Source organism: Schistocerca americana, chromosome 4, assembly GCF_021461395.2.
Source record: "Schistocerca americana isolate TAMUIC-IGC-003095 chromosome 4, iqSchAmer2.1, whole genome shotgun sequence".
Classification (NCBI taxonomy): Eukaryota; Metazoa; Arthropoda; class Insecta; order Orthoptera; family Acrididae; genus Schistocerca; species Schistocerca americana.
Genome location: NC_060122.1, coordinates 371,443,211 through 371,468,304, shown reverse-complemented (window position 1 = coordinate 371,468,304; position 25,094 = coordinate 371,443,211). Strand labels below are relative to the sequence as shown.

The window sequence follows — 25,094 nt, the reverse complement described above, 5'->3', positions numbered from 1 at the left end:
TCGCAACAAACTGTTGCCTCATCAGGAAAGAGGGAAGGAGAGGGAAAGACGAAAGGATGTGGGTTTTAAGGGAGAGGGTAAGGAGTCATTCCAATCCCGGGAGCGGAAAGACTTTCCTTAGGGGGAAAAAAGGACGGGTATACACTCGCACACACACACATATCCATCCACACATATACAGACACAAGCAGACATATTAAAAGGCTAATAGGCCTGTGAAGACACAGTGTAAATCAATGTACTGATTCTTCCAGATGGCTCTTGGGGACAGTATGGTTCCAACAGAATGTACAATAACCACCAAGTGTTGGCGAATTGCCATCAATGAAGGCATATTTTGGAAAGCAAAGCAAACTGCAGAAGAGAGGAAGTAAGGTGCTGTAGTTCTGGCAGATGACAGCAATACCGATCACAATTCCACCGAATGACCGTAGTGGCTGAGAGAGGTATAAACGGTCCAGGAGAACTGGTCATGCCACATAATCACTGCCTGTCACCAGTGGGGATGGAACCACATCCAAAATCATCAACTCAGAATCCAACTGAGTGGGGGAATCTGGACCTGGAGGGGGCATCATAGGAGTCTTGTCCCAATTCTTCTTCTTCTTCTTCTCGTTCTTTTCCTTTCTAACCTCTGATGGGTAAGATTTGTTCAAGAGGCTATCTGTAGTGAGCACATGGACAAATGAAGAGCGAGAAGTCCTGGGACCAAGAGGTCATGGCTCCTTCAGCCATTGTTTGGCATCATGCCTCTGGTCTGCAGGTTGCTCAAGAGAGAGATCCCAAGAGAAAGAGCCTTGTCACCAGTAGACACGAAAGAAGGAGAACACTCCTTTGGTCGAGTGCAGGTTAGTGGTTCCCGAAGAAGGTGCTGCAGGAACCATGAGAGCAGAGGGTGCTAAGAGATCTGACTCGGTACGGATGAGGTACAGAGGGGTGATGGTCATGATTTTTACATAACTGAAAATAATTTCCACAGGATGTACCTCGGTACAAGACAAACTCAAACAATGCAAAATCCAGGATGGAATGCAACAAAATAATGAAAAGGATAGTTGCTACTCACCATATAGTAGAGGTGCTGAGTTGCAGAAAGGCACAACACAAAGACTATTAGAATGTTAGCTATCAGTCAAGGCCTTTGTCAGAAATAGACAACATAAGCACACGCACACACTCTCGCAAATGCAACTCACACACACGACAACAGTCTCTGGCAGCAGAAGCCAGATGTATGGCGTTGCGCGAGAGTGTGCGTATGTGTATGGTGAGCCAGACATCTGACTCCAGCTGCCAGAGACTTTGGTCAAGTGTGTGCGAATTGCATTTACGTGAGTGTGTGCGTTTGTGTATGGTGTCAACTTTTGACAAAAGTCTTGTTGGCCATAAGCTAACTTTCTGACAGTCTTTTCATTGTGCCTTTCTGCGATTCAGCATCTCAGTACAAGACAGGTGGTCCAGAGATTTGTAAACCAGGATCTTCTTTCTTGAAAACTTACGTGAGTGTGTGCGCTTGTGTATGGTGTCAACTTTTGACAAAAGTCTTGTTGGCCAAAAGCTAACTTTCTGACAGTCTTTTCATTGTGCCTTTCTGCGATTCAGCATCTCAGTACAAGACAGGTGGTCCAGAGATTTGTAAACCAGGATCTTCTTTCTTGAAAACTGAGAAAACTGGTAAATGCAAGGAGGATGGTGACAAACAAATGTGGATATTAACAAGCAGCACCTTCATTGAGTGATCATCCACAGTTGCTGCATTTTGGGTCCTGCCATGCTGTGGGATGACTTGTGCCCAAAACAAACATCTGAAGCCCAGCGTAGGTGGTGGGACAAACGATTTCACATCACACCTGTACACTATGACCTTAACTTTCCCCAGGAGGACATACCTTTCAAAGGCTAAGATAAAGGCACCTGTATCTGTACATTTCTCCTTGTGCCCTTTTTGTACCAATCTGATAAAGTGTATGCCTGATAAAGTGTATGCCTCACCACTGGAGATTAATCTGGAGTTAATCTGTTTGGAGAGTGAGGTTTCTGTGGAAGATGATTCCTTGGGCCATGTTCAACACTTTGTGTGAGGAAATAGTTATAAGTATGTCACCTAGACAGTCACATGCCTGAAGGGCTATAGATTGGGCAGCAGAGGAAGTTATTACTAAAAACGAACCATTCCGCATTTTTCCCAGACCCAACTTCACCAAATTTGTCTTTGATGTTTTCAACAAAAAATAATGGTTTTGCTGCAGTAAAGGTATCCCCATCAGTCCAAGTACATATCAAGCACTGGATGAAGAGTTTTGCTCCCAGACGACTGGGTTGTCACTCTTCCCACTACATAGACAGGGAAAGAAGTGTGGGGTCATATCTCTCTGCACTGCAATAACCTTTTCCATCTGAAGAGGGTGCTGGGGCCTTGTAGCTGCCAGGAGAAGAAGTTTGAGATTCTTCATTGTGTTCCCATTAACAGCTAGGTTCTCAATGCCCATCCAGACAGAGCCCCACTTATACAACTGAAATGCAGCAGGTTGCCCAGAGGTTGCCTGCTAATGATTTTTCCACTTCAGCAGCCATACAGTTCATTGTTGTGCAGCACACCTTGACATTGAGCGATTTTATATAGAGGTTTCTACCATCCTCGTGATCTGGGTGGCTAAGGCAAGAGCCCCATTCCCTGTGACACGCAACGTTCCACCACCGTGCGACGTGGAGTTTGCTGAAGCATGCCCAGGGCTTATGGTTATGAAGGACTGGTGGTGCCCACCATTCTCCAGCTCAGGAAACATGAGCATCCAAAACCAAAAACTAAATCCAGCAGGATCAGCACCAAGAAGACCACTCAATGGAGAGGCAGAGGGGAAAAAGAATACTACAAGGACGGACTTGCAGCACAGAAAGAGAAGTAGCGCTGCAAGAGCCGGGCCCAGAGGTAAGACAACACTGAAACAGAACAAGAGGGAGCACAATGGAAACACAAATCTACAGTAGAAGATGCAGGCGATGTGACTCCCCCTAAGGGATCTCATAACCTCTTTTCAAGGCACTATTAATGCCATTCAACTGATCTCCCAAGCCCTTTGCTCTCTCTGACAGAGTTGAAATGTCATCCTAATTTGGATGGTTAAGAGAAGTGGTGTTGGTGGAAATGAATCCATGAGGGCAGGTCATGCTTGGATAGCTCATTAGGTAGAGCACTTGCTAGCTAAAGGTATAGGTCTGAGGTTAGAGTTGAGGTCTGGAACACAGTTTTAATTAGCCAGGAAGTTTCAAATCTGCATGCACTCTGGATGAAGAAAAAATTGATTTAACTAGTATTTATTTCTCTATTCAACACAGCCTAGAAAATTCCTGCATACAAAAACCTGATACAACTTACTCTGGACGTTCATTTACGGTGCCCAACTTGACGAGTAACCGGCACAAGCGGCCATTTTCCATCTCCTTTGCCAGTTCATTCTCCAGTATATCTGCCCTCATTTGTGCCGCATCTAGTTGGGTGTAAAAACGTGCCCCAATCATTGGCATCAAGTCTGTTACGTTCCGAGGTTGCTGCTGTTGCTGCTGGCTACTCAGCAGGTACCTAGCAGGAAATGATAAAAATAGAAGTATATGGCCACTTCTTACAACCAGATTTAGATTTCTACTTGAACTTTAGCATACACACAGATAAAGCAAACACACGAGAAAACATGTAAATGCTCCTTCCTCCTATTACCATCACTAAGCTCAAGAAATAATTTTAGATGGTTAGATGTCAAAAACTTATCACAGTTCAACACAAAGTAGACCTTAGTGGACACTAGCACAAAGTGAAGAATATTTTTAAATTAAGGAGAGTAGATAATGAGCAAAAATTACAATGTACAACAAAAAAATAGTAACGATGTAAGACAACACTGAAATAGAACAAGAGGGAGCACAATGGAAACACAAATCTTCAGTAGATGATGAGGAAGCAAGACGTTTATCTTGTGTTTCACACTACTACTTTTTTGGCTTCTTTTTTATGTCCCTTTTCTTTTTTTCTGTTTTCTATCAGAGATTTGCCTTATTTTCACTTATATATTTACCATTCCTACAATTAATTTAAAAACGATTCATTAAAAGTTAGGTAGTATTATAGTTTACCCAAGGGGAAAAAAACAAAGTGTATCTTGCATTCCAACAAAAACTTGAGGTGGTGGTATTGTCTTTCAGTCCAAAGACCTATTTGATGTAGCTCTCCATGCTAATCTGTCCTCTGTGTGCCTCTTCATATCAATTATTCTAAGCTACATCCACTTGGCAATACATGCTGTTGTCAGACCTTGGTTCCACTTTATTCCCCCCCTCCCCATAACCAAAATTTACTATTTCTTGATACATCAGGATGTCTCCTATTGACTAAACCTTTGTTTTAGTCAGGTTGCATCCTAATACTCTTTTCTTCCCAAATAGTTATGAATATCCATCTCATCCACCTCCACACACATCAGATAATGACTTGAGGTGCATCTTCTTAAATAAAAACGTATTTTCACAGTAAAAGCATGAATGATAACAACTAGTGGAGTATTCTGAACTCAATGAACAAAATGTTGTTGGCAAAAATATAGTCAAATATAAGGAGGAAGACGAAGAAAACAAGAAAGAAACAAAGAAAGAAGAGGAAGAAGAACAAGCTAATTCTAATGCAACAGAAGCATTGAGTAGAGGGTACAGGTTCCAGTTTCTTGGTATTTTTTATGCATGATCGTTTTTGGAAAATGAGAAAGAAATTGAAATGATGAAACCTAAGGAAACTAAAAGAAATCTAAATGTGAACTGAAAGGCCATGTATGAACATTTATAGGTTATACAAAAATTAAGCATAAATTCTGGGAGAATGCAATGTGTGAAATGCTTTCACCAACAGTAAGGAAGCATTTTTTTGCTTAGAAGAAAATGCTAGAGGTCATAATACTAAATAGTGCATCATCTTTAAAATATACACAATTACTTCATAACAGCAATACTGTAGTGTATCTTCATGTTTCTTCCAGTAAATTGACTGATCCATTAAATCTCAAGTGTTCAGCCATACAAATTACATTTCCACCACAGATATTCATGTGGCATATTTTCCGGCCATCTTCAGAGTGAACTGACCGACTGTTGGTTGGCCTACTACAAAAATAGCCAGAAGGCATATAGTCAAATTACCAGTGGAAGAGATACAGTAGTTCAAGCTCTTCTGCAAATCATTGTAGAACACAGAAGTAATTATTTATAGATCCAAACAACATTAATAAATTATCATCACTAAAAAATAAATGTCAACTAATTCTTCTGTCAGTCATTGGTGGACCAACATTATAATAAATGGAAATGATTACTACGCTTATATTCTACAGGATTAATGTATTGAGTCAGCTGGTTTTCAGGTTACAAGTCCATCATCAGACTATCCATCTCCGAAGGAGATACAAAGTTTGTAAACAACTTTGGAAAATATTTTACCCATCTAGACTGAGGCAAAAACACACAGTGTGGTGGTAAAACAATTTAAAAGGTAAAATGTTTAACAATAAATAAATGCAAAGGGAACAAAAAGGAAAAATATTAACACTATATTAAAAAACTGTAGCTATATACAAATTTACATTAAATAAACAAACCAAGTAAAATAAAACTGGTACATGATGAGATTACTTTAAGAGGTATTAAACATGGAAAGTTATACAGAAATAAACTAAAAGAAAACAATTATGATCCATATGCTGCCCCTTCCACTGTCTGCAAAATGTGTACATTAACACACCAAGGACAGGTATCACAGATTGTAGCAAATACACTGCAATCCTGCAACCATAGTATTTCCTACTATGTGAAGAACACCACAGCCCAGTGTATTTTCAATAGCAAAGATAAGACCCAATCACCAGCAAATAGTGTGGTATACAAAATTACTTGTCCTGTCTGTGATACGTTTTATACTGGTCAGTCAGGCACAGATAAAGCGATTAAGCTGGCTGAACATGAATACAGCTGGAGGTTGCAGAATTATGAATCCACATTTGCTGAGCAGGTACTGAGTGAGGACCACAGCTACCAGCCACAGTCCCATGTCCTTCATTTAGCTAACACAGGCCAAAAACTCAATCTGTTGGAAGCCCTAAAATCAACACACATCTAGCTCACAGTCTTTAATTAATATTAAATGACCAAACACAGCTTAATATTGCCCCTCTTCTAAACTTCACATAATCCTCACAGTTTTCCACTACATTCCACACTGTCTGTCTCTTCATATTCCTCAGTTTTCCTGTATTTATTCAGTCCTTTTTATCTTATTGAGATTGCCTATGTACTTCACATATTCTGTTGTTACAAATGTTAATTCTTTCTTTTAATTGGTTTCTGTATCACTTTCTACATTTGATAACTCTTAAAGTACTGATTTTATTGTGTTTGTTTATTAATGTATACTGTTATGAAGGTACAGTTTTTGAATTTAGTGTTAATGTCTTTCTAGTTTGCTTCCATCATATTTATGGTTCAACTCTTTATCTTCTAAATTACATTACCACAACACTGTCAAAGATGACATTTACTGTCTGTCTGTGTCTCAATCTACATATGTAACATTGTTTCCAATGTTATTTACAGACATTGTAACTTTTTTGGCAATGATAGTTAAAGTTGAGGACACATTGAGCTGCAGACAGCCACAACAAAAAGTCTTTTATACAATTGAGCTTTCAGTCACAAGGCCTTTTTTAAAAGCAGAAGACATACACACACATTCACACAAGAACAACTCTCTCTCTCTCTCTCTCTCTCTCTCTCTCTCTCTCTCTCTCTCTCACACACACACACACTACTACTTTCTCCACTGGAAAGGAAGCCTTGTGGCTGAAAGTTCAAATGTACAGCAGTCTCTTTGTTGTGCCTTTCTACAACTCAACATCTCCTCAATATGGTGAGTAGCAATCCATCCATTCCACAATATTAAACCTGATTATTTTCCATACAAAAGCAATTTCCCTAACCTCTTCATCATACACTAAATGAGAAAATAGAAAAAAAAACTTATCTGCTGCTCACATGATGAGATTACGGAGATCTGATGAATAGGTACGAGTTACAAGATCCAATGATGTCTGAATATTCTCTCGTTGTATTGCCATGAGAGATCTGCATCCCAGTGCAAGCACTAGTTTTCCCAAGGCAGTTAGATCTTCTTGCTGTCAAACCATAAAACAGAATGCATTATGCTGTTACAGAGATATTTAGATTTTACATTCTACAACAATGAAAATCCAGTATTAAATTTGTTTGATCAGTTTTACGCAACCACAAAATGTTCCAAATCTATAACGCAGTCTATCATAATGAGTAAACTAGTGGATTGCAAGGGAAGAAAGGATGGGGGTGATTAGGAGGAGGGGAGGGGGTGAAGGAGTTTGCTTTTCCTTTCTTTATGCCTTGGTAAGCTGCCTTCGGTTTGGACAAATTAGTACGAAATATAAATTAGACATTAAATGTATTGAAGTCTTCATGTTACTCATTTTTATACAGTATCATTGTCTCAAATGTAATGGGATAATAGAATGCAAACATAATTTATTGTTTTGCCTGCTATGTTAAGGTTAACTTCAAATCTTTGTAGTTTGTTCTTTTAATTTTACATTTTTCTTCTGTTTTTAGATGGCAATCAAAATGAAGCTAATAACACAAGAAAATAATATGAAACCTAAAAGTATCACCAGTACTTTAGTAAACACAGCTTCCACCAATCCCTCTGATTGCACTGCCTCAGTGGCACTTTCCTCCCCCCCTCCCCACCCCCCAATCTACCACTTTTTTCTTTTTTTTTCCCCATATGTCTGGACATAATCAATCAACTTCTCTTTTCAACCTCCTAATACAGTACTTCTGTGTGTTTTGCAAAGGAAGATCCCTAGTTATAACAGGACATAAAAACTATTTCTCCATAATTACTGTTACCTACAAATTCTAATCTCTCACATGAATGTTATGTAACATAATAATCCAGACATATGATTTCAGATGTTCAGCTGCATTGCTACATTTTATGATCTGTTGTATTCTATATGTATCTCTCTTTCCTGGTTTCTCAATAGTCTACCCTTTCCTTTTCAGTTGACTTCATTTTTTGTGTGCTGTTAATCTGTTTTAGCTTTAAATGAAATACCCACTGATAATGAAATGTAATTCTTTTTTTTAGTACTGCATTTGGTACTGCAGTAAAATGTTCTCAGTTGTCTTTAAGTGCATTGTAACAGTGTCCTTTCAATGGCAGCTTCAATTTGGGGAATAACCAGAAGTTGACTAGGGGCAAATCCAATGAATATGGTGGGGGAGCCAGGACTATGATCTGTTTGCTGGCCAAAAACTTTAAAACAATTTGTGAGTGGGGCATCGTTGCTGAGGAGCAACTGGGAACCCATATCTCGGTATTCAGGATGAATTCGGCGAATTGTGATCTACAAACAATAGAAGACTCAAAAAGCTTGACAATGTCCCACCGCTCCACCGTCAGTGTCCGATGAGTGTCAGACATATACTGTTATTATATATACGAAGACAGTAACTTGTTCTAGAAAGAACAGTTACTGTTGATGACCGTGCAGCTTTTCCCTGGAATAAATGAAGACTAACTGACAACCTCAGCTGCCGACAGGTCTTGTTGATATATCTCGATGTGGACAGTTGAAAATGTGTGTCCCGACCGGAACTCGAACCCGGGATCTCGTGCTTACATGGCAGATGCTCTATCCATCTGAGCACACAGATGAATAGCGCAACTGCACGGACTTATCCCTTGCACGCTTCCCGTGAGACTCACATTCCCAACTCAAATGGATAGAGCGTCTGCCATGTAAGCAGGAGATCCCGGGTTCGAGTCCCGGTCGGGGCACACATTTTCAGCTGTCCACATCGAGGTATATCAACAACACCTGTCAGCAGCTGAGGTTGTCAGTCAGTCATCATTTATTCCAGGGAAAAGCTGCACGGTCATCAACAGTAACTGTCCTTTCGAGAACAAGTTACTGCCTACGTATATATAGTCAAAGGCTACCCAGGCATAGACCTTCGTCTGTGCGAATGCGCACAGGTTGTCCAAACTCTTACGGGAATCGCCAAAGCGTGTGCGAGTAATGAGTGGGTGGGCAAATGTCTATAAGGTACAATACATATGTAGAATTGTGGACAGTTGGGGATGTCACACGGGAAGCGTGCAAGGGATATACTGTTACATTTGCAGTCAAGATACATGCTGCTGCAATGATAGCGCTTTTGATTTCCTACAAAGCGGTTGTTGAAACTTCAAGGATCAAATGCCACAACTTGCTGTGAGACAGCACAGTAGTTTTGAATTTGACACAAGCACTCCTAACAGCACTGGGACGAACTGTGTACTGATGTTTCTTTTAATAATAATAATAATAATAATAATAATAATAGTAATTCTGAATCAGTGGTAAAATACAGGGAGCGAAAGGTTATTTACAATTTGTACAGAAACCAGATGGCAGTTATAAGAGTCAAGGGGGATGAAAGGGAAGCAGTGGTTGGGAAGGGAGTGAGACAGGGTTGTAGCCTATCCCCGATGTTATTCAATCTGTATATTGAGCAAGTAGGAAAGAAAACAAAAGAAAAATTCGGAGTAGGAATTAAAATCCATGGAGAAGAAGTAAAAACTTTGAGGTTCGCCGATGACATTGTAATTCTGTCAAAGACAGCAAAGGACCTGGAAGAGCTCCTGAACGGAATGGACAGTGTCTTGAAAGGAGGATATAAGATGAACATCAACAAAAGCAAAACGAGGATAATGGACTAGTCGAATTAAATCGGGTGATGCTGAGGGAATTAGATTAGGAAATGAGATGCTTAAAGTAGCAAATGAGTTTTGCTATTTGGGGAGCAAAATAACTGATGATGGTCGAAGTGGAGAGGATATAAAATGTAGACTGGCAATGGCAAGGAAAGTGTTTCTGAAGAAGAGAAATTTGTTAACATCGAGTCAGGAAGTCGTTTCTGAAAGTATTTGTATGGAGTGTAGCCATGTATGGAAGTGAAACATGGACGATAAATAGTTTAGACAAGAAGAGAATAGAAGCTTTCAAAATGTGGTGCTATAGAAGAATGCTGAAGATTAGATGGGTAGATCATATAACTAATGAGGAGATATTGAATAGAATTGGAGAGAAGAGAAATTTGTGGCGCAACTTGACTAGAAGAAGAGATCGGTTGGTAGGGCATATTCTGAGGCATCAAGGGATCACCAATTTAGTATTGGAGGGTAGCGCGGAGGGTAAAAATCGCAGAGGGAGACCAAAAGATGAATACAATAAACAGATTCAGAAGGATGTAGGTTGCAGTAAGTACTGGGAGATGAAGGAGCTTGCACAGGATAGGGTAGCATGGAGAGCTGCATTAAACCAGTCTCTGGACTGAAGACCACCACCACAACAACAACAACAACAACAACAACAACAGTAATCTCTAAACTGCGTCCTCAGCTTGCAATAGGTTTTATTTTAAATGCAATCTCACTAACAATATAGCTGATAACTACACAGATTTGCTGCATGAGCCTTGACTCTTGTGTGTCAGAACTCTTACATTACATTTTTCAGTGAAGCATAGGAAAGTGCCTCTTGTAAATTGCTTGTTCATTGCCACAGCAAGTTTTTTTGCTGAATCCTGCCATTGTATAAGGATACAGTTGTGGGTTCAAAGAACAGTAATGCCTTGCTTTTAACACACCAGAATAAATGTTCCTTGGTATATGGGCAGTCTCATGTATTTTTATGACAAAACAGCACATTTTTCACTTCTACTGACCAATAACAATGTTTTTCCCTAATGAAATGCAGTTAATAGATTTGATTTAAAAGTTTAAAACCATGGTGTTGTGAACTGGACTAAATATGAGTACACACACGGCTCATTTTGGCACAAATATTGTTAACTTTTACGTAGGAATGCTTGCGGAGTGTATAGTTCTATTTACAAGAAACTATGTACAGTAAGTCAGAGTTCTCATTTATATAGTGACTATCTCTGATACTCATTACCCTTTAAATGTATGAAAGAATAAGAAGAAAATGAAGAAGAAGAAGACGAAGGAGAAGAAGAAAAAGATGATGATACATTAAACTTACATACTGGATTTAGTAATTTTCTTCTACTTGCAGAATAAGCCCCTGTTCTCAAAAATAGAGCAAATCTTCTAACTGTTACCTTTACTATGATATAAACAAGAATTTGGAAGTATCTTATTTGGAGAACATATTCATTTGCTGATTACGTAAAATAGGTCCTAACAGAAGACAGAATCTTCAGGGATGTGGACCAAATTAAGGTGAACACCAAACAAAAGACAAGTTAACCACAGAGACTTAACCTGTACGCTGCATTAGCAATAAAGTATTGTTATATTGATTAGTGCTTATATCAGAAAAATTTAGCCTACTATATCAGAAAGAAAGGTACTACATTGACAAAAGCTGCTACTGCCGAAGTTTTATTAAATGTTAGCTGCTTATCACCTACTGATGGTTTAACATTTACTTGCTTGCATTGGTATCCTTTTAGAAAAATTACCTACATCAACAAATAGAATATACCAATTTCTGGCTTTGTGTTATATGTGAGATTCTTGAATGCCCTTGCAGCAGAGCATGTAACTCCACCCTGTGCCCTAAATAAGAAGACAAAGTCTACAAGATGGTATTACTTTGTACCGTGATTGTGCAAATCATATTTTTAATTAAAACTGATTTTCCTTACAAGCAACAAAAACATTATGGAATAAAGATATGGAAAAGTGAGTGTAAGAACTAGAAGATCATTAAGAGATCTCTGCAAGATATATGGCTATCTAATTTGTGCAATATTCTCACAACCCACTTCTGCTGAATGAACACTACATTTACTTTCAATTCACAGCCCCCAGAACACTGTTCTATAAAACAAGGAGTGAAAATATGCAAAATAAGTCAAAATCTTTATCTTTAGTTCAGCACAATGAGAAAGGCTTTTATAAACAAAAGATGCTGAACTGCGCTACTTAGCTAATTTTTCTGTGAGCTGATCTATTTTCACTTGCTATCCAGATATCTGTAGTGTTTCATTTAGCATGTGACCATTCATGTCTATTTCAAATTCTAGCATGCTTTTTGCTTGTATGAAACTGTGTTGTGTGGGACTTAAAACTGTTTGCTATGAAACCGATGTGACCTGTGTTTTGCTACATCATATATCCAAGTTAAAAATGAAAGTGGATTCAGTACTGCTTCTTGTGGGACCGCACATGTTCTGCTCCCTCATTCTGAGACTAGCTCCATTCCCAATATTGGTAGCACCATTTACACTTGGTCTAAACATCATAGAAAGAGCAACGTAAACACACATAAGTAAACCAAAAATGTAAATATGCAGGATTAAAGGTATCTTGTTAAAAGCAGGTATGTAAGGAGATCAACTATATCTTCTCTCAGTAAGTGTCACAAATAGCTTCCAGCCTGCGTTTCTTACATTATTATTAAGCATATAGTATTTCTTGTGACATTGGGTTTGGAAGCAGTAAGGAGAGATTTGACCCTTAAGTTTCAATCAACATGTTTACTGGTAACAATAAATATATCACAATGTATAAATATTATTTTGACATTTGCAAGACACAACAAACATAAATAAAATGTACAGGGTGCGGCACTTAAATACGGACAAATTTCAATTTGAATTTCCCGCCATATTGCAGATCTGCCGGAAGTGCGATTGGCATTCTTGAAAGCCATACGCATCTAGTAAAGTCAGAACCTCAAAATAGCCAAGAAGCTATGAACAAGTGCGGAGTAAAACTGAAGAGCCGCAATTATTGAAAGTCTTCATGCCGAGTGTTCACCCAAGGAAATAGTACGATTCTTCGGGTACCTGAGATAAACTGTTTATGATATTGTGACAATTCTTTGGGTACCTGAGATAAACTGTTTACGATATTGTGACAAAGTACAATGCTTTGGAGAAGTCTGGGACGGTTCCACTAACCCGGCATGGAAACCTCATTCGAAGAAACGTGTGTCACAAACTGCGGCACTCATCGAAAAGGCTTAGGCACTGATTTCAGGGGATCCGAGGTTATCGCTGAGGAAATTGGTGTCAGTAATGAATGTCAGCAAGCGGACAATGCGTCGGAAGGCAGAGGAGGACCTCATACAAGCCATTTAGTCCAAAACTGGCTCTCAGATTAGATTGACACGTTCAGATCGAAGGAGTTCTTGCCCTCGAATAGCCCAAATTTGAGCCCTTCAATTACTATGTTTGGAGCATAGTTGACTCACCCTATGTCGCATCTCTATGCACTGCTATTGAAGCAGCATTCGTGAATATGGACAGAGCTGTAGTGCTGTTTCAAAGAGTGTGTCCGATCACTTCAGAACAGGATTGGAGGCAGTCATCATGGCTGAAGGGAATTACATCAAAAAATATACTCTTGAAGGATACCACCACTTATATACAAAAAGACTTTCATTTTTATTTGTATTTTGTTTTAATATATTTGCTTTTTTTAAAAAAAAGTCTCCGAATTTCATCCAATGTTTACGCTCCTTACACCAAGTGAGGCGTCGTTTAGCATTTACCATCGTGATGTGTGGCTTATGAGCAGCCGTTCGGCCATGAAATCCAAGTTTTCTCACCTCCCACCTAACTGTAATAGTACTTGCAGTGGATCCTGATGCAGTTTGGAATTCCTGTGTGATAGTCTGGATAGATGTCTACCTATTACACATTATGTCCCTCTTCAACTGTCAGCAGTCTCTCTCAGTCAACAGACGAGGTCAGCCTGTATGCTTTTGAGCTGTAAGTGTCCCTTTACATTTCCACTTCACTATCATATTGGAAACAGTCGACCTAGGGGTGTTCAGGGATGTGGAAATCTCGCGTACAGATGTATGACACAAGCGACACCCTATCACCTGACCACGTTTGAAGTCCACGAGTTCTGCGGAGTGCCCCATTCTGCTCTCTCACAAAATCTAATGACTACTGAGGTTGCTGATATGGAGTACCTGGCAGAAGGAGGCAGCACAATGCACCTAATGTGAAAAACTTATGTTTTTGAGGGTGTCCAGATACTTTTGATCACATAGTGTATACAACTGTGTCATTAACAAAGTTTCTGTGGTTGTAATGAATTGTCTGTAAAGTAATACAATATGTAACATTAATAGCAGTGGTCATCACACTTCTTAGAGCACATATCAAATTACTACTGTGAATGTACACGATTATGCACAGACTTTTTTCTGTCAAAAGTCCTCAGTACAGCTACATATCTTGCCAAATATTCCACACAAAAGGATCCCTCCTCCATCATTATACTACAGGCATTACATTATAGTGTCTCATTTTGTTCCCACAAATGTGTTTAGTTACACATAAACATTACATGTAACAGCAATTCTGATGTATTATCCTAGTTATTCTTTGACTTTTGAGATCTAGATTATCCCATGCTCCTAATCACCACGACTATTACATTCTCATATTTTTAAGTTGATCTGTATGTGTTATATGTGGAAATAAATGTGTGGTTCTATCTTATGTCCACATATTTGGTGACCTTGACATGATAGCACTACAGCACAATTGGGCCGGTTTCAGCATTCTGCAATGTATCGCAACATGAACGTCTGTCACTTCCACGCTAGCCATCCCACACTCGTTCTCACATGAAAATGGACAACTCACTGGTCACCACAGAACCAGCTGTGAGCAGTGCAATTACAAGGGTTAGTATTAAGCCTTCGCTGTTCTGGCCAAGTATTGTAGTTCGCGCAGCTTGAAAGCCAGTTCGTCCTTGTGCAGATCCCAACAGATGAAATGAAATATAGTTAACTGGTCACATCAGTTACAGAGGACCTAGCCACGTAAGTGCAGGATATTCTAGCTGCACTGCCAGACACGAATCAATGTGTCAATCAAGAATGCAGTGGTGACATGCTTCTGACAGTCAGAGGTGAAGCGACTAGAGAAGCTTTTGTGGACCTAGGAGCTCAGTGACTGCACACCATCACAACTTTTATGCCATTTGCGTGCACTGGCAAGCAATGCAGTGCGCGGCGACATGCTGCACAGTATTTGGTTGTCCCAATTACTCTCAGACACTCAAAAAATTTGACAATGTGCGCAGGTGACTAAATGCACTGGCGCAGACAGCGGACAGGATCGCCGAGATGTATCCTGCAGAACATATAAACACTGACACTATGACAGAACTTGCCTGCAGTGGCACTAGCATTGCTACAGTCACAATTAGCAGAACTTACCATGCAGGTAGCCACATTACAAACAGTACACACCAGCCAGTGACTGCACCGCCAGACATCATGACTTCACACCCACTCACCATTGGCACCAAGTATCTACTGGTATCACAAGACGTTCGGCAACCACACATGGAACTGTACACCACCATGCAAGTGAAAACATGAAGTGGAAACCATAGCAACAACAGCTACTTCTGTCAGTAGTGCACATTGACTTTTTGTTACAGACCACAACACAAAGTTACAATACCTAGTAGAAATGGGACAGAAGTGTCAGTATACCTGGCAACTCGTCTACCACGTCAGAGCTATGGTCAGGTCATATTATTGTTTAAACTCAGATTATGCCATACATTTGAGCAGCAGTTCACGGTAGCTGATATATCACAATCTGTCACTGGAGCCGATTTCTTATCCTTTTATGGCTGATGGTTCATTATTTATACGCATCACAAGCTATTAATTTGTGCTTTCACTGTAAAACAGAAGGAAGAATTGCAGAGGCAGCTACGCCATCTAGATTACATTAGCCAATTCATTATCTGAATTGTGCATGTACAAAAGAAGCTGAATGTGCCAGCGGTCACACACTCATGTGCGAAGGTTGTGAAGGTTACAGCAGACACATGCTCATGTGTCAAAGCTGTAGCAGGCACTCTCAGACTGGTCAAGCAAAGTTTTCTCTGGCTTGGACTGCATGCAGATTGCTGAACATTTGCCAAGCGATGCATAGCGTGTCAGATGAACAAGTTCACGCAGCATATCAGGGCACCGTTAGGTGCATTTCTACTTCTGAATCAACGTTCCGAACATGTGAATGCCATAGGCCCGCTCACAGTCTCGGAAGACAATAGTTATTGTCTCACAGTTGTGGACCAATTCATCAGGTGGCCAGAATCATTCCCCATGAAAGATATCACAGTTGAAACCATAGTGCAAACATATTTTTTTGTGGATCGAGCAACAGATTCGGTGTGCCACTGCGTATAACCATTGACCAAAGGTGGCAATTTCAGGCTTATCTTTTTAAAGCATTAGCTACATTATTATGCACAAAGTGTTCAGGCACCACAGGCTATCCTGCATCAAATACCAGAATCAGGTGTCTGCATTTACAACTAAAAGCAACTCTGCAATGTCAAGCAATGCTGAATTGTATGGAGGCACAACCTACTGTACTCCTCGGCCTATGGGCATCACTCAAAAATGATGTGAAGTCTTTGGCAGCAGAACTAGTATATGGGTAAATGCTACATCTGGCTGAAGAATTCTTGCACAGCACAGCAGACGATACAATCGCTGTATCAGACTTTACGACCAGATTACGGGAGCATATACACCAGCTTAGACCAACAGCACCCACAACAGAAGTCAGTTTAGAAGACACTCATTTTGTGTTCATAGATCTCGACAATTGCAAACACATTTTCTTACATAATGATGCAGTATGCTAACCATTACAGGCACCATATGATGGACTGTAGGCAGTGATTAGCAGAGGCAATGACAAATTCTGAATCAGAATCAATGATGTGCCTGCCACCGTCACGTCATGATGGACCAATCAAACCCACATTTTTCAACGTATTGGATACTGCAAACACCTCAGGATCCACACAAGCAAAATATGACAATACAGTGCCAGGTAATGTTCCAGTACAGCACAATCACCAGGTGATATGATGGACACAGGTGCCTTGAAAAAGAAAACAATGCCAAAGATTGTACATCACAACTGTTGGGGTCACTGACTCAAGCAGCATAACGTCAGCTTTCAAAAAGCAGTTGTAACAACAAACGAAGTTTAATCTACGATATCGTTAGCAATAGGGAGGGCACTCATGTAGTGCGTCATTCTGTCCCGGCAAGCACCTGTGTACAGTGATACGTAAACATTCCATGTAACTGCAAATTCCAGTGTGTTATCCTAGTTTCTCTTCGACTTGAGAGTTCTATATTATTACATGCTTCTCATCAAAGTGACTCTTACTTTCTCATACTTGTAACTGTTCTGTATGTGTTAGATGCAGAAATAAATGTTTGTTTATATCTGATGTCAACAACATCATAAAATGGAAACAGTTTACTCATTTAATGGTGTAACATACAACAAAATAACTTTCTTAAAGAAAATTAAATACTATCACACCATTCACAAAATAATGCACTACATATGCTGTAGAGTAAAGGGTCCTCTATCCATAAAAAGTGTCCAGTCCCTCTCATCAGCTAAAATAAGGTATCCTCATGGCCACAATATAGCTCTCGTCAGTGGTAAGTCGCAATCTCTTGTTTTCAGCTATTTATCCTCTGACAAAGAACTGACTGTATTAACAATAAGGTACCAGTGCTCAGGAGAATCAACAATATACCAAAATTTATTCATGCTGCTACAAATTTAAAAAAATAAAACAAAAATGATTCCATAATCATTTTGTAGACGTGCTCTGTGCAGAATGTTCTGAATAACACTATTAAAACTACACAGATAGCCAACCGCCTCACAAAAAAGTGTATAAACACAAAAATTCTGATTAGTAAACAATTATCAGATGAGATTCAAGAAGAAAAGCCTGGCAGCAAATGACAAAAATTCAATCAACCCAACAGGATCAAAATTAATTAGTACAATGGGGGTGTCCAAATTTTAAACGATCTTGATTGACTTAGGAGCAAGCCTTTAAAAAAGAACTGGTCATTGCAAACTTATACCACTGCAAGAAATTCGGTAGGTATTCATATTTGTCATCATGGCCAACTCACTTATACCAATCTCGGATGACCGATTCCGGTACTTATCACCCACACCACGGATTTTCTTGCAAAATCACTCCAATCCATAAATGTATTTTCAATCAGTTTACAAAAGCTGACAAATTAATAATCTCTCTGCTAGAGTCAGAATCAAAGCTATTACAGATCTGTCAAGACTAATCAAACTTTTTGTACACCTAGCAGCAAGAATACCTTATATACTGCTAATGGGACCCATGTATGTGCTCTTAAAGCCCTGATCTCATAAAATACCCAGGACCTAAAAGTTCCAAGACTGCCAGAAGCAACTACTCTGAGCCAGGGCTCAGTTACATTTTCCATGGGCTCAACCAACCATTAATGATCATAGGCATGCGCCTTGGGATTTATTCATGTCTGCCATCTTGCCTACAGTTGATGAACACTTCAAATGCTGAACCAGTACTCTAGAACTGATCACACTAGGTCTCCATTGTGGTTTCCTTTATGAATGCAGTGCACTTTGACACAAATTTTCCAACAAATCTGTCTTCAGTTTACCTATATATAACAAATTTTCTGCGTTCTGTTGAAGTACAAGGAGTGATCAAAAAGTAACTGGAATTTTTGTTTTTCTTAAAGAATCTTTTTAATTCATCACCACCAACCTTGTCTCCTTCAAAGTAATCCCCCTCAGATATAATACAGTGCTTTTTCCAATCTTATAAGCAGTCTGCAACTCACTTTTCATTATGGTGTTCAGCAACTCTTTTTTTATTGAATCAGTAGTGGCAAAACAACGTCCTTTCATGGTTCTCTTCAGTCTTAGGAATGGAAAGAGGTCACTGGGAGCCATGTTTGGTGAATATAGTGGCTGAAGCAACATAATGGTTTTTTTTTTTGCCAAAAAATTACGAACTAGCATTGAGGTGTGAGGGGAGCATTATCATGATGCAATGTCAGCAAGTGGGTTTGACAAAATTTAGGTTGTTTTCTTCAGACTGCTTCACACAAACAGCACTTAACTTCCAGGTAGTATTCCTGATTGACCTTATGACCATGACGTGGAAACTTGTGAAGCATTTTAATCAAAGAAAACAATGAGAAGAAGCTTCACATGTGATCGAACTTGTCGAATTTTTTTCGGTATAGGCTCTTCAACGGTATCCACTGGGACGACTGGGCCTTCGTTTTGACATCATACCAGTATACCCATGTTTCAACACCTGGTATTACCTTCTTTATAAGTTGTGAATTGCTGTCATCTTCATTCAGAAATTGCTGAGGAAGTCTACACAATATCGATTTTGGTCAAAGTTCAACTATATCAGAACGAACTACGCTATTATACATTTCATGCCCAAAACGTGCACAAATCATTTTGTATAAGTCAAAGAATAAGCTGATATCATCAGCAACCTCTCTGACCGTGATTTCCCAGAACCATTTTCTTTACTCCTTCCAAACTGTTGTCAGTAACTGATGTGCTAGGGCATTCGGGGTAGTTGTCATCTTCAACATCTTCTCGAACTTCTCTGAAACATTGTAAACTCTCATCTTCCTCACAGTAGATTTGCCAAATCCAGAGTCAACATTTTGAATGCAGTGCTGCACTTTATTCGATTTTTCAAGCAAAATTCAATGCAATTACTTAGATCCATCTTTTTTTAAAAGCAAAGTTAGCCAAGCATTCGAAAACACATATAATCTTTCCGACTGTCAACAATAAACTAATATTCAAAACAATTGAAAATGCTTAAAAAAATTGAAAACTGGATATGTAAAGCCCCAAAATTTAAAAAAAAATCTAATTACTTTTTGATCACAACACATATACCAAATGCACTTATTCTGTATACTAGGGAACAATGTGGAACTCTACTTAAAGCATTCTCCAAGTCAAGAAACGATAACCTGAGTTGTTCTATCTACACCCTTCTGAACAAGATGGCTTTTACATCACTGATGCCGGCAGAAGCCATTAGGATAGCAGTTGTCTGGTCCCCAGACTCCCTCACACATGAGATTAGTATATGTTCCATAATTCTAAAAGAAATTGAAGTTGATGATGTACGTCTATAATTTTGCTCATATATCTTTCGAACCTTCTTATATATTGGATAGACATGTGAATTAGTCCAGTCACATCATACACACTGTTGTTCCACTGACCTACGGTAAACTTGCATTAGCAGAGAAGCCAGTTCCTTCAGATATTTAGAATAAAATCTAATGCGTATTCCATCATATTCTGTGCCCTTTCCTCTATCAAGCAATTTGAGCAGTTATTCAGTTTTGTGCTCATTTATTTCTGTATCTATCAACTTCCCATCCATGTAATGATCTAACATAGGAACTGAGTTATGAACATCTTTGGAGAAGAATACTAATTCATCCATTTTATCATCTTTCATTTCAGTACCTCCATGGTCAAAACCATGTGGACAGACTATGTTCCACTAACTGATTTAAACACAAGACCTTAACTTACCAGTTTTTTTGAGATCTCAAGAGGTAAGACCTTGCTTCCAACCTAATTCAATGCTTCTCACAAGCTGTCTTTCCATGTGTTTTGATTTTGTACAGCTTTTATTTGCCAAAAAGGGTTTTGTTTCATTGGAATCTTCTATGCAGCTCTCTCTGTTTTTGTATAAACTTTCTCGAATTATTACTGAAGTGATGTGTCTTTCCCATCACTCATCATCTTCAATGGGACCAACTTATCTATCACATGGACTGCAAAAATCTGAATTTCTGCCACTGATCCTCCAATTTCTTCTCCAAGCAACTAAATGTTTGTAGGTGAATGTTCAGGTAGTTTCTGATAATTCTCCTCCTGCACTAGGGTAGCAGAAATATATGTATACCTTTCTTAACTTTTAACTGAACATCATAGATATTTTTGAAAAATATTTTGAGTACTGTGTCAGAAGATTCTTCGTCCCTGCCTATAACTCTATAAACATACGTATGTGCATCTCCTAGTCTATATAGAAGGTAGACTGAAACCTCCCCATATTGCCCCTGCATGATCGGAAGATTAACATGCAATATTTTCCACATTTTCTCTGAAGTGTTCCACAACTTAGATCGTGATGTGAATGGATGATAGTAACATCCAACTACTATTTCAGGTTTGCCCTTATCTTCAGCCAGATTATCTTGCATTCTGCCTCAGTATTGATTTCATTAGACATTATGGAGTTTTTATGGTAATAAATGTGCTGTCACTGTTGGGGACTTGCTCAGTCTTTAGGTAGATATTCCAGTCTGAACTGATTATTTCACTACTGTTGATTGCGTTTATTTGTGTTATCATCATTAGTGAGCAACAGTACCTCTGGAAACTTGCTCTAAATGGTTCTGCACCTAATTAATATCTGGCTTAAAATCTTTTGTCTGGCATACAATAATGCTTGCTCATCTTTTTAAAACCTAAATGAACTACACATGGTTCCTTAAGTACTATATTTAACTGCTTGCCCAATATACAGAAACCCTGAAAACTATCGTGTGCACACTGCACATACTCTTGCTACCTGAGCAGCTACTTAGGACTATATTACCTATTCAGAAGGATCCTACAGTTCCCTACAGCTCCCCACAATGTCAAGAAATCTACACCCAAGGTCATCCATGTATGGACAGGGCCTTTGGTTTACGTCTTTAACCCAAATCCAAATCAGATTTAATCATACAAACATAGAAGATCATAATTACAGCATTTTTATGTGATCGCTACGCTTTGTCACAATCATTCAAGTGTCTCATGAGCTTGCTTATTCCTCTATAATTATAGCACAACACTCTGAATATGTGCGTCAGTGTAAACTCACTGACCTCTTTAACACACATTCAAAGCATATGAAAGAGATGGTAATCATGAGCAATTTCAGGACTTCATGCAAAATATTTCAATACTGCAAATCCAAGTTCTGAAAGTATTTCAAAAGTTAGGCTGGCAGTGTTGGGATGTGCATGGTCCCATGACAAGGAAGAGGCTTTAGATAAGAGAACCCTCTTGTGTGAATTGCTGGTTTCCATTGCCTGGGCATCAAATCTACAACTACTTCAACACTTTGCGAATCTCTCTGAGGTGGAGGTGCCAGAAAATTATGAACTGGAAAATCATTAATAGTATTGTTGACTAAATGTATTAAGTTTCTAATGTATTTTTCAAAAATAAAAAATAATAAACTTATTAAATCTAGGATACAACATAATATAATTACATGCAAAGCATTACTACTCACACTGTTATGGTGTGGATTGTTACATTACTAAAACGTAACATGCCAACAGTGGTGGTACAAATGTGACCTATAGAGAAAGAAAGTGTAACTGAAATGTACCTGATAATGTGGTATGAGATGCAGTGGGTTTGTAGCTGTAGGGTCAAATGACAATACATCAGCAATGGCAAGACAGCTAAGACGAAGCCTTGATCTGCCTGTTAACAAAATCTTTGTAGGATCAAGTGTTCGACAAGCCAGTCCTGCAGAGTGTATCACTCTCAAAGCTGATGTTAACTGCATGATATAATTCCAGATTACATTTTCAGGAAGTTGTTGGCGTAATAAAGCATTCTTCTGATGACTGTATGGTCGTGGTGCTGATGGGTCTGCTGAGAAGGGATCACAGTAACCATTCACCGGTTCCACTTGTGTGAAATGCTTTACCATCATTGTCTCTGCACCAGGATGGTAATCATAAACGAATATCATTGCTGAAAAATTATAAGAGGAAATGTTTCAGTGAAGAGCTTTTTCCACATTATATACATAAAAAAAAATGAGTGTCACAGAGGTACAGACAGATAAACAGTCCCTACTATGAAAAGTGGGAATTGTAGTGACAGAAAAATTTTGGTTTGTACAGTTTTTCCCCAGGAGCAAACCAGAAGAAACTGGCAGAAAGAAGAAGTGATGTTAATGAAACCTTAACTCAAATCATATGCATATTTTCTCATGCATTTCACTCACCACATTAAATACCATTTAACATCCTGTTTCTGTACATATTCCAACTTCTTGCCACTATTTTCTACTTGTTTGCTACCTAAAAATGAAAATCAGCCTTTGGGTTCTCAAACTGTCATAAGCATGCCTGTTATTAATGGTTTATAGCATTTAGATACTCATCAGAACTTTTTAAGATTTGAGCCTGTTGATCTGTCCAGCATTTCATAATTAATGGTGCTGCATAGAAACTTGCTATGTAGGAATTAGTAAGAAGTATTGTTCACATAAAAAAAAACTCTTGTGTGGACACAACGTTTTGTTACATTTCATGCAAGCAAACCATGTCAAGATTGATAACTAGGAGAGAATTACTAATGTAATAAGTAGTGCAGATGACCCTAACATTCATTACATTGTTATCTTAGTCTCTAAAATGTGTTTGAATTTGTATGATAAACTACAATGAATCATAAACCAAGTAAACTGATTGTCCAATGACATTAATATTGACTTTGGGCACAGGCAAATGAGTACCAGCATTTTACAAATAAAACAGTGCTCAAACAGTTCCATTTTCAACTGTGGTAAATATGTATGGTTAAAAAATCATCCTATCTGTCAGGCAGAACTGAGTTTTCAAACTAGCCTCATCACAACAAAGGAAGAAAATTTTCAATTGCTGCATTGTGACTGATGGATTACAACTATATAAACAATAATTACTGGCACACATTTATTTTTTCACTTTCAGAGTGTGATATATCTGGTGATCTCAGAAATTTCAAGGAACAATGTCACGTGAGAAAACAGTATTTTTCAGTGTCACTACTTCACTATATTAATTTGTAGAAATAACCACAAGTGCACTGCACTTGTTTCTCTGACATCACATTCTTATTTAGTAAGTACATGCACAGCCTGACAGGCCACACAATTTACACATGTACAGAAGCAAGAACTAAAAACTATGGGATTACATGATGTTTCTTGTGGCTTCACGATATATGCAACTCTTTTACAGTGATCATTGTCTTCCATTTGTCAGATTTCAGTTTCCCATCTGTGCAATCTTCATCATGAAGACCCCTTAAATTTCTATCATCATTAACATCTTGCATTCATCTTCTAGGTGGTCTTCCACATTCTTCTCATTCAGCTAAGTTCACTCAGAGTCTTTTGGCCATTGGTTATCATCCATTCGTTGGAGGCAGCCAAACCAAGTTTATATTTTGCTTTCTATGGCATTGAGAACAGTGTCTCTATCTCCTATAATTCCCCATATTCTTCCATTTCAGATGTGTTCCATTCTGGAGATGCGACAACTTCTTATCTATAATCATCTTTCTAAGAAATATTTTTATTTAAATAAAGCAAAGATACATCAGTTTCTAAAGTTAGTTTCTTGGTAGACATTACTTTGTGCACAATAGATTGAAATTAACTACTCTTGGTTTTACATTTTATTCCTTACAGAGCCCTTATCAAGAATTTCTGAGGAAATTATTTGAGTAAAAAAAGGTCACCAACATCTTATAATACCACACCATAGCTGGAATATCTTCTCAATAAGGTACATAGATATTATGGTACTCTGAAATTACTTAACAACCACATTTGCAGCGAAAAATGTAGTCACTTAGTACTTCACATTCAGTGCACTTCAGGTCATATATAGTGCTGTACACAAAACTGTGTTTAAAGCTGGAAGAGGAGCCATATAAAACTCCCGTCTGAGATTCATAAATTTCATAAAGTTACAGTGCAGCTCCCTTTGTTGCACTTAAATCCATCCTTGCCCACTACGCTGAATTCAAGCAAGAGTTTTGTGCCTCTCTTTCACATACAGTGTATCAAGTCAGTCACTACCACAAACGAAGTTTATGTTGCACTTATATTGTTCCAGTGTTATCTATGGCTCAATGAGGAAAGACCATCAGATGTTCAATGGAATATTTATCTACAGCATGAGTCACATAAGTCATATCAGTATTAAGATTTAGTTAACATGTACTAACACTAGTACAGAGAAATTCATTTTTTTGTCTCCCAATACAGTGACCTAATTTATGTATTCCAT

General features: G+C 38.6%; 1 protein-coding gene across 2 annotated transcripts in view; it reads right to left on the bottom strand.

The window, feature by feature from the left end:
* LOC124612244 (PAN2-PAN3 deadenylation complex subunit PAN3) overlaps positions 1-25,094 on the bottom strand; it is a 112,688-nt gene that overhangs the window by 23,038 nt on the left and 64,556 nt on the right. For both annotated transcript variants that reach the window (XM_047140320.1, XM_047140319.1), the window contains exons 8-10: positions 22,409-22,782; positions 7,066-7,205; positions 3,377-3,580 (exon numbers count right to left, since the gene is read on the bottom strand). In XM_047140320.1, coding sequence (XP_046996276.1) covers positions 3,377-3,580; positions 7,066-7,205; positions 22,409-22,782 — 718 coding nt within the window. The remainder of the gene's footprint in view (positions 1-3,376; positions 3,581-7,065; positions 7,206-22,408; positions 22,783-25,094) is intronic.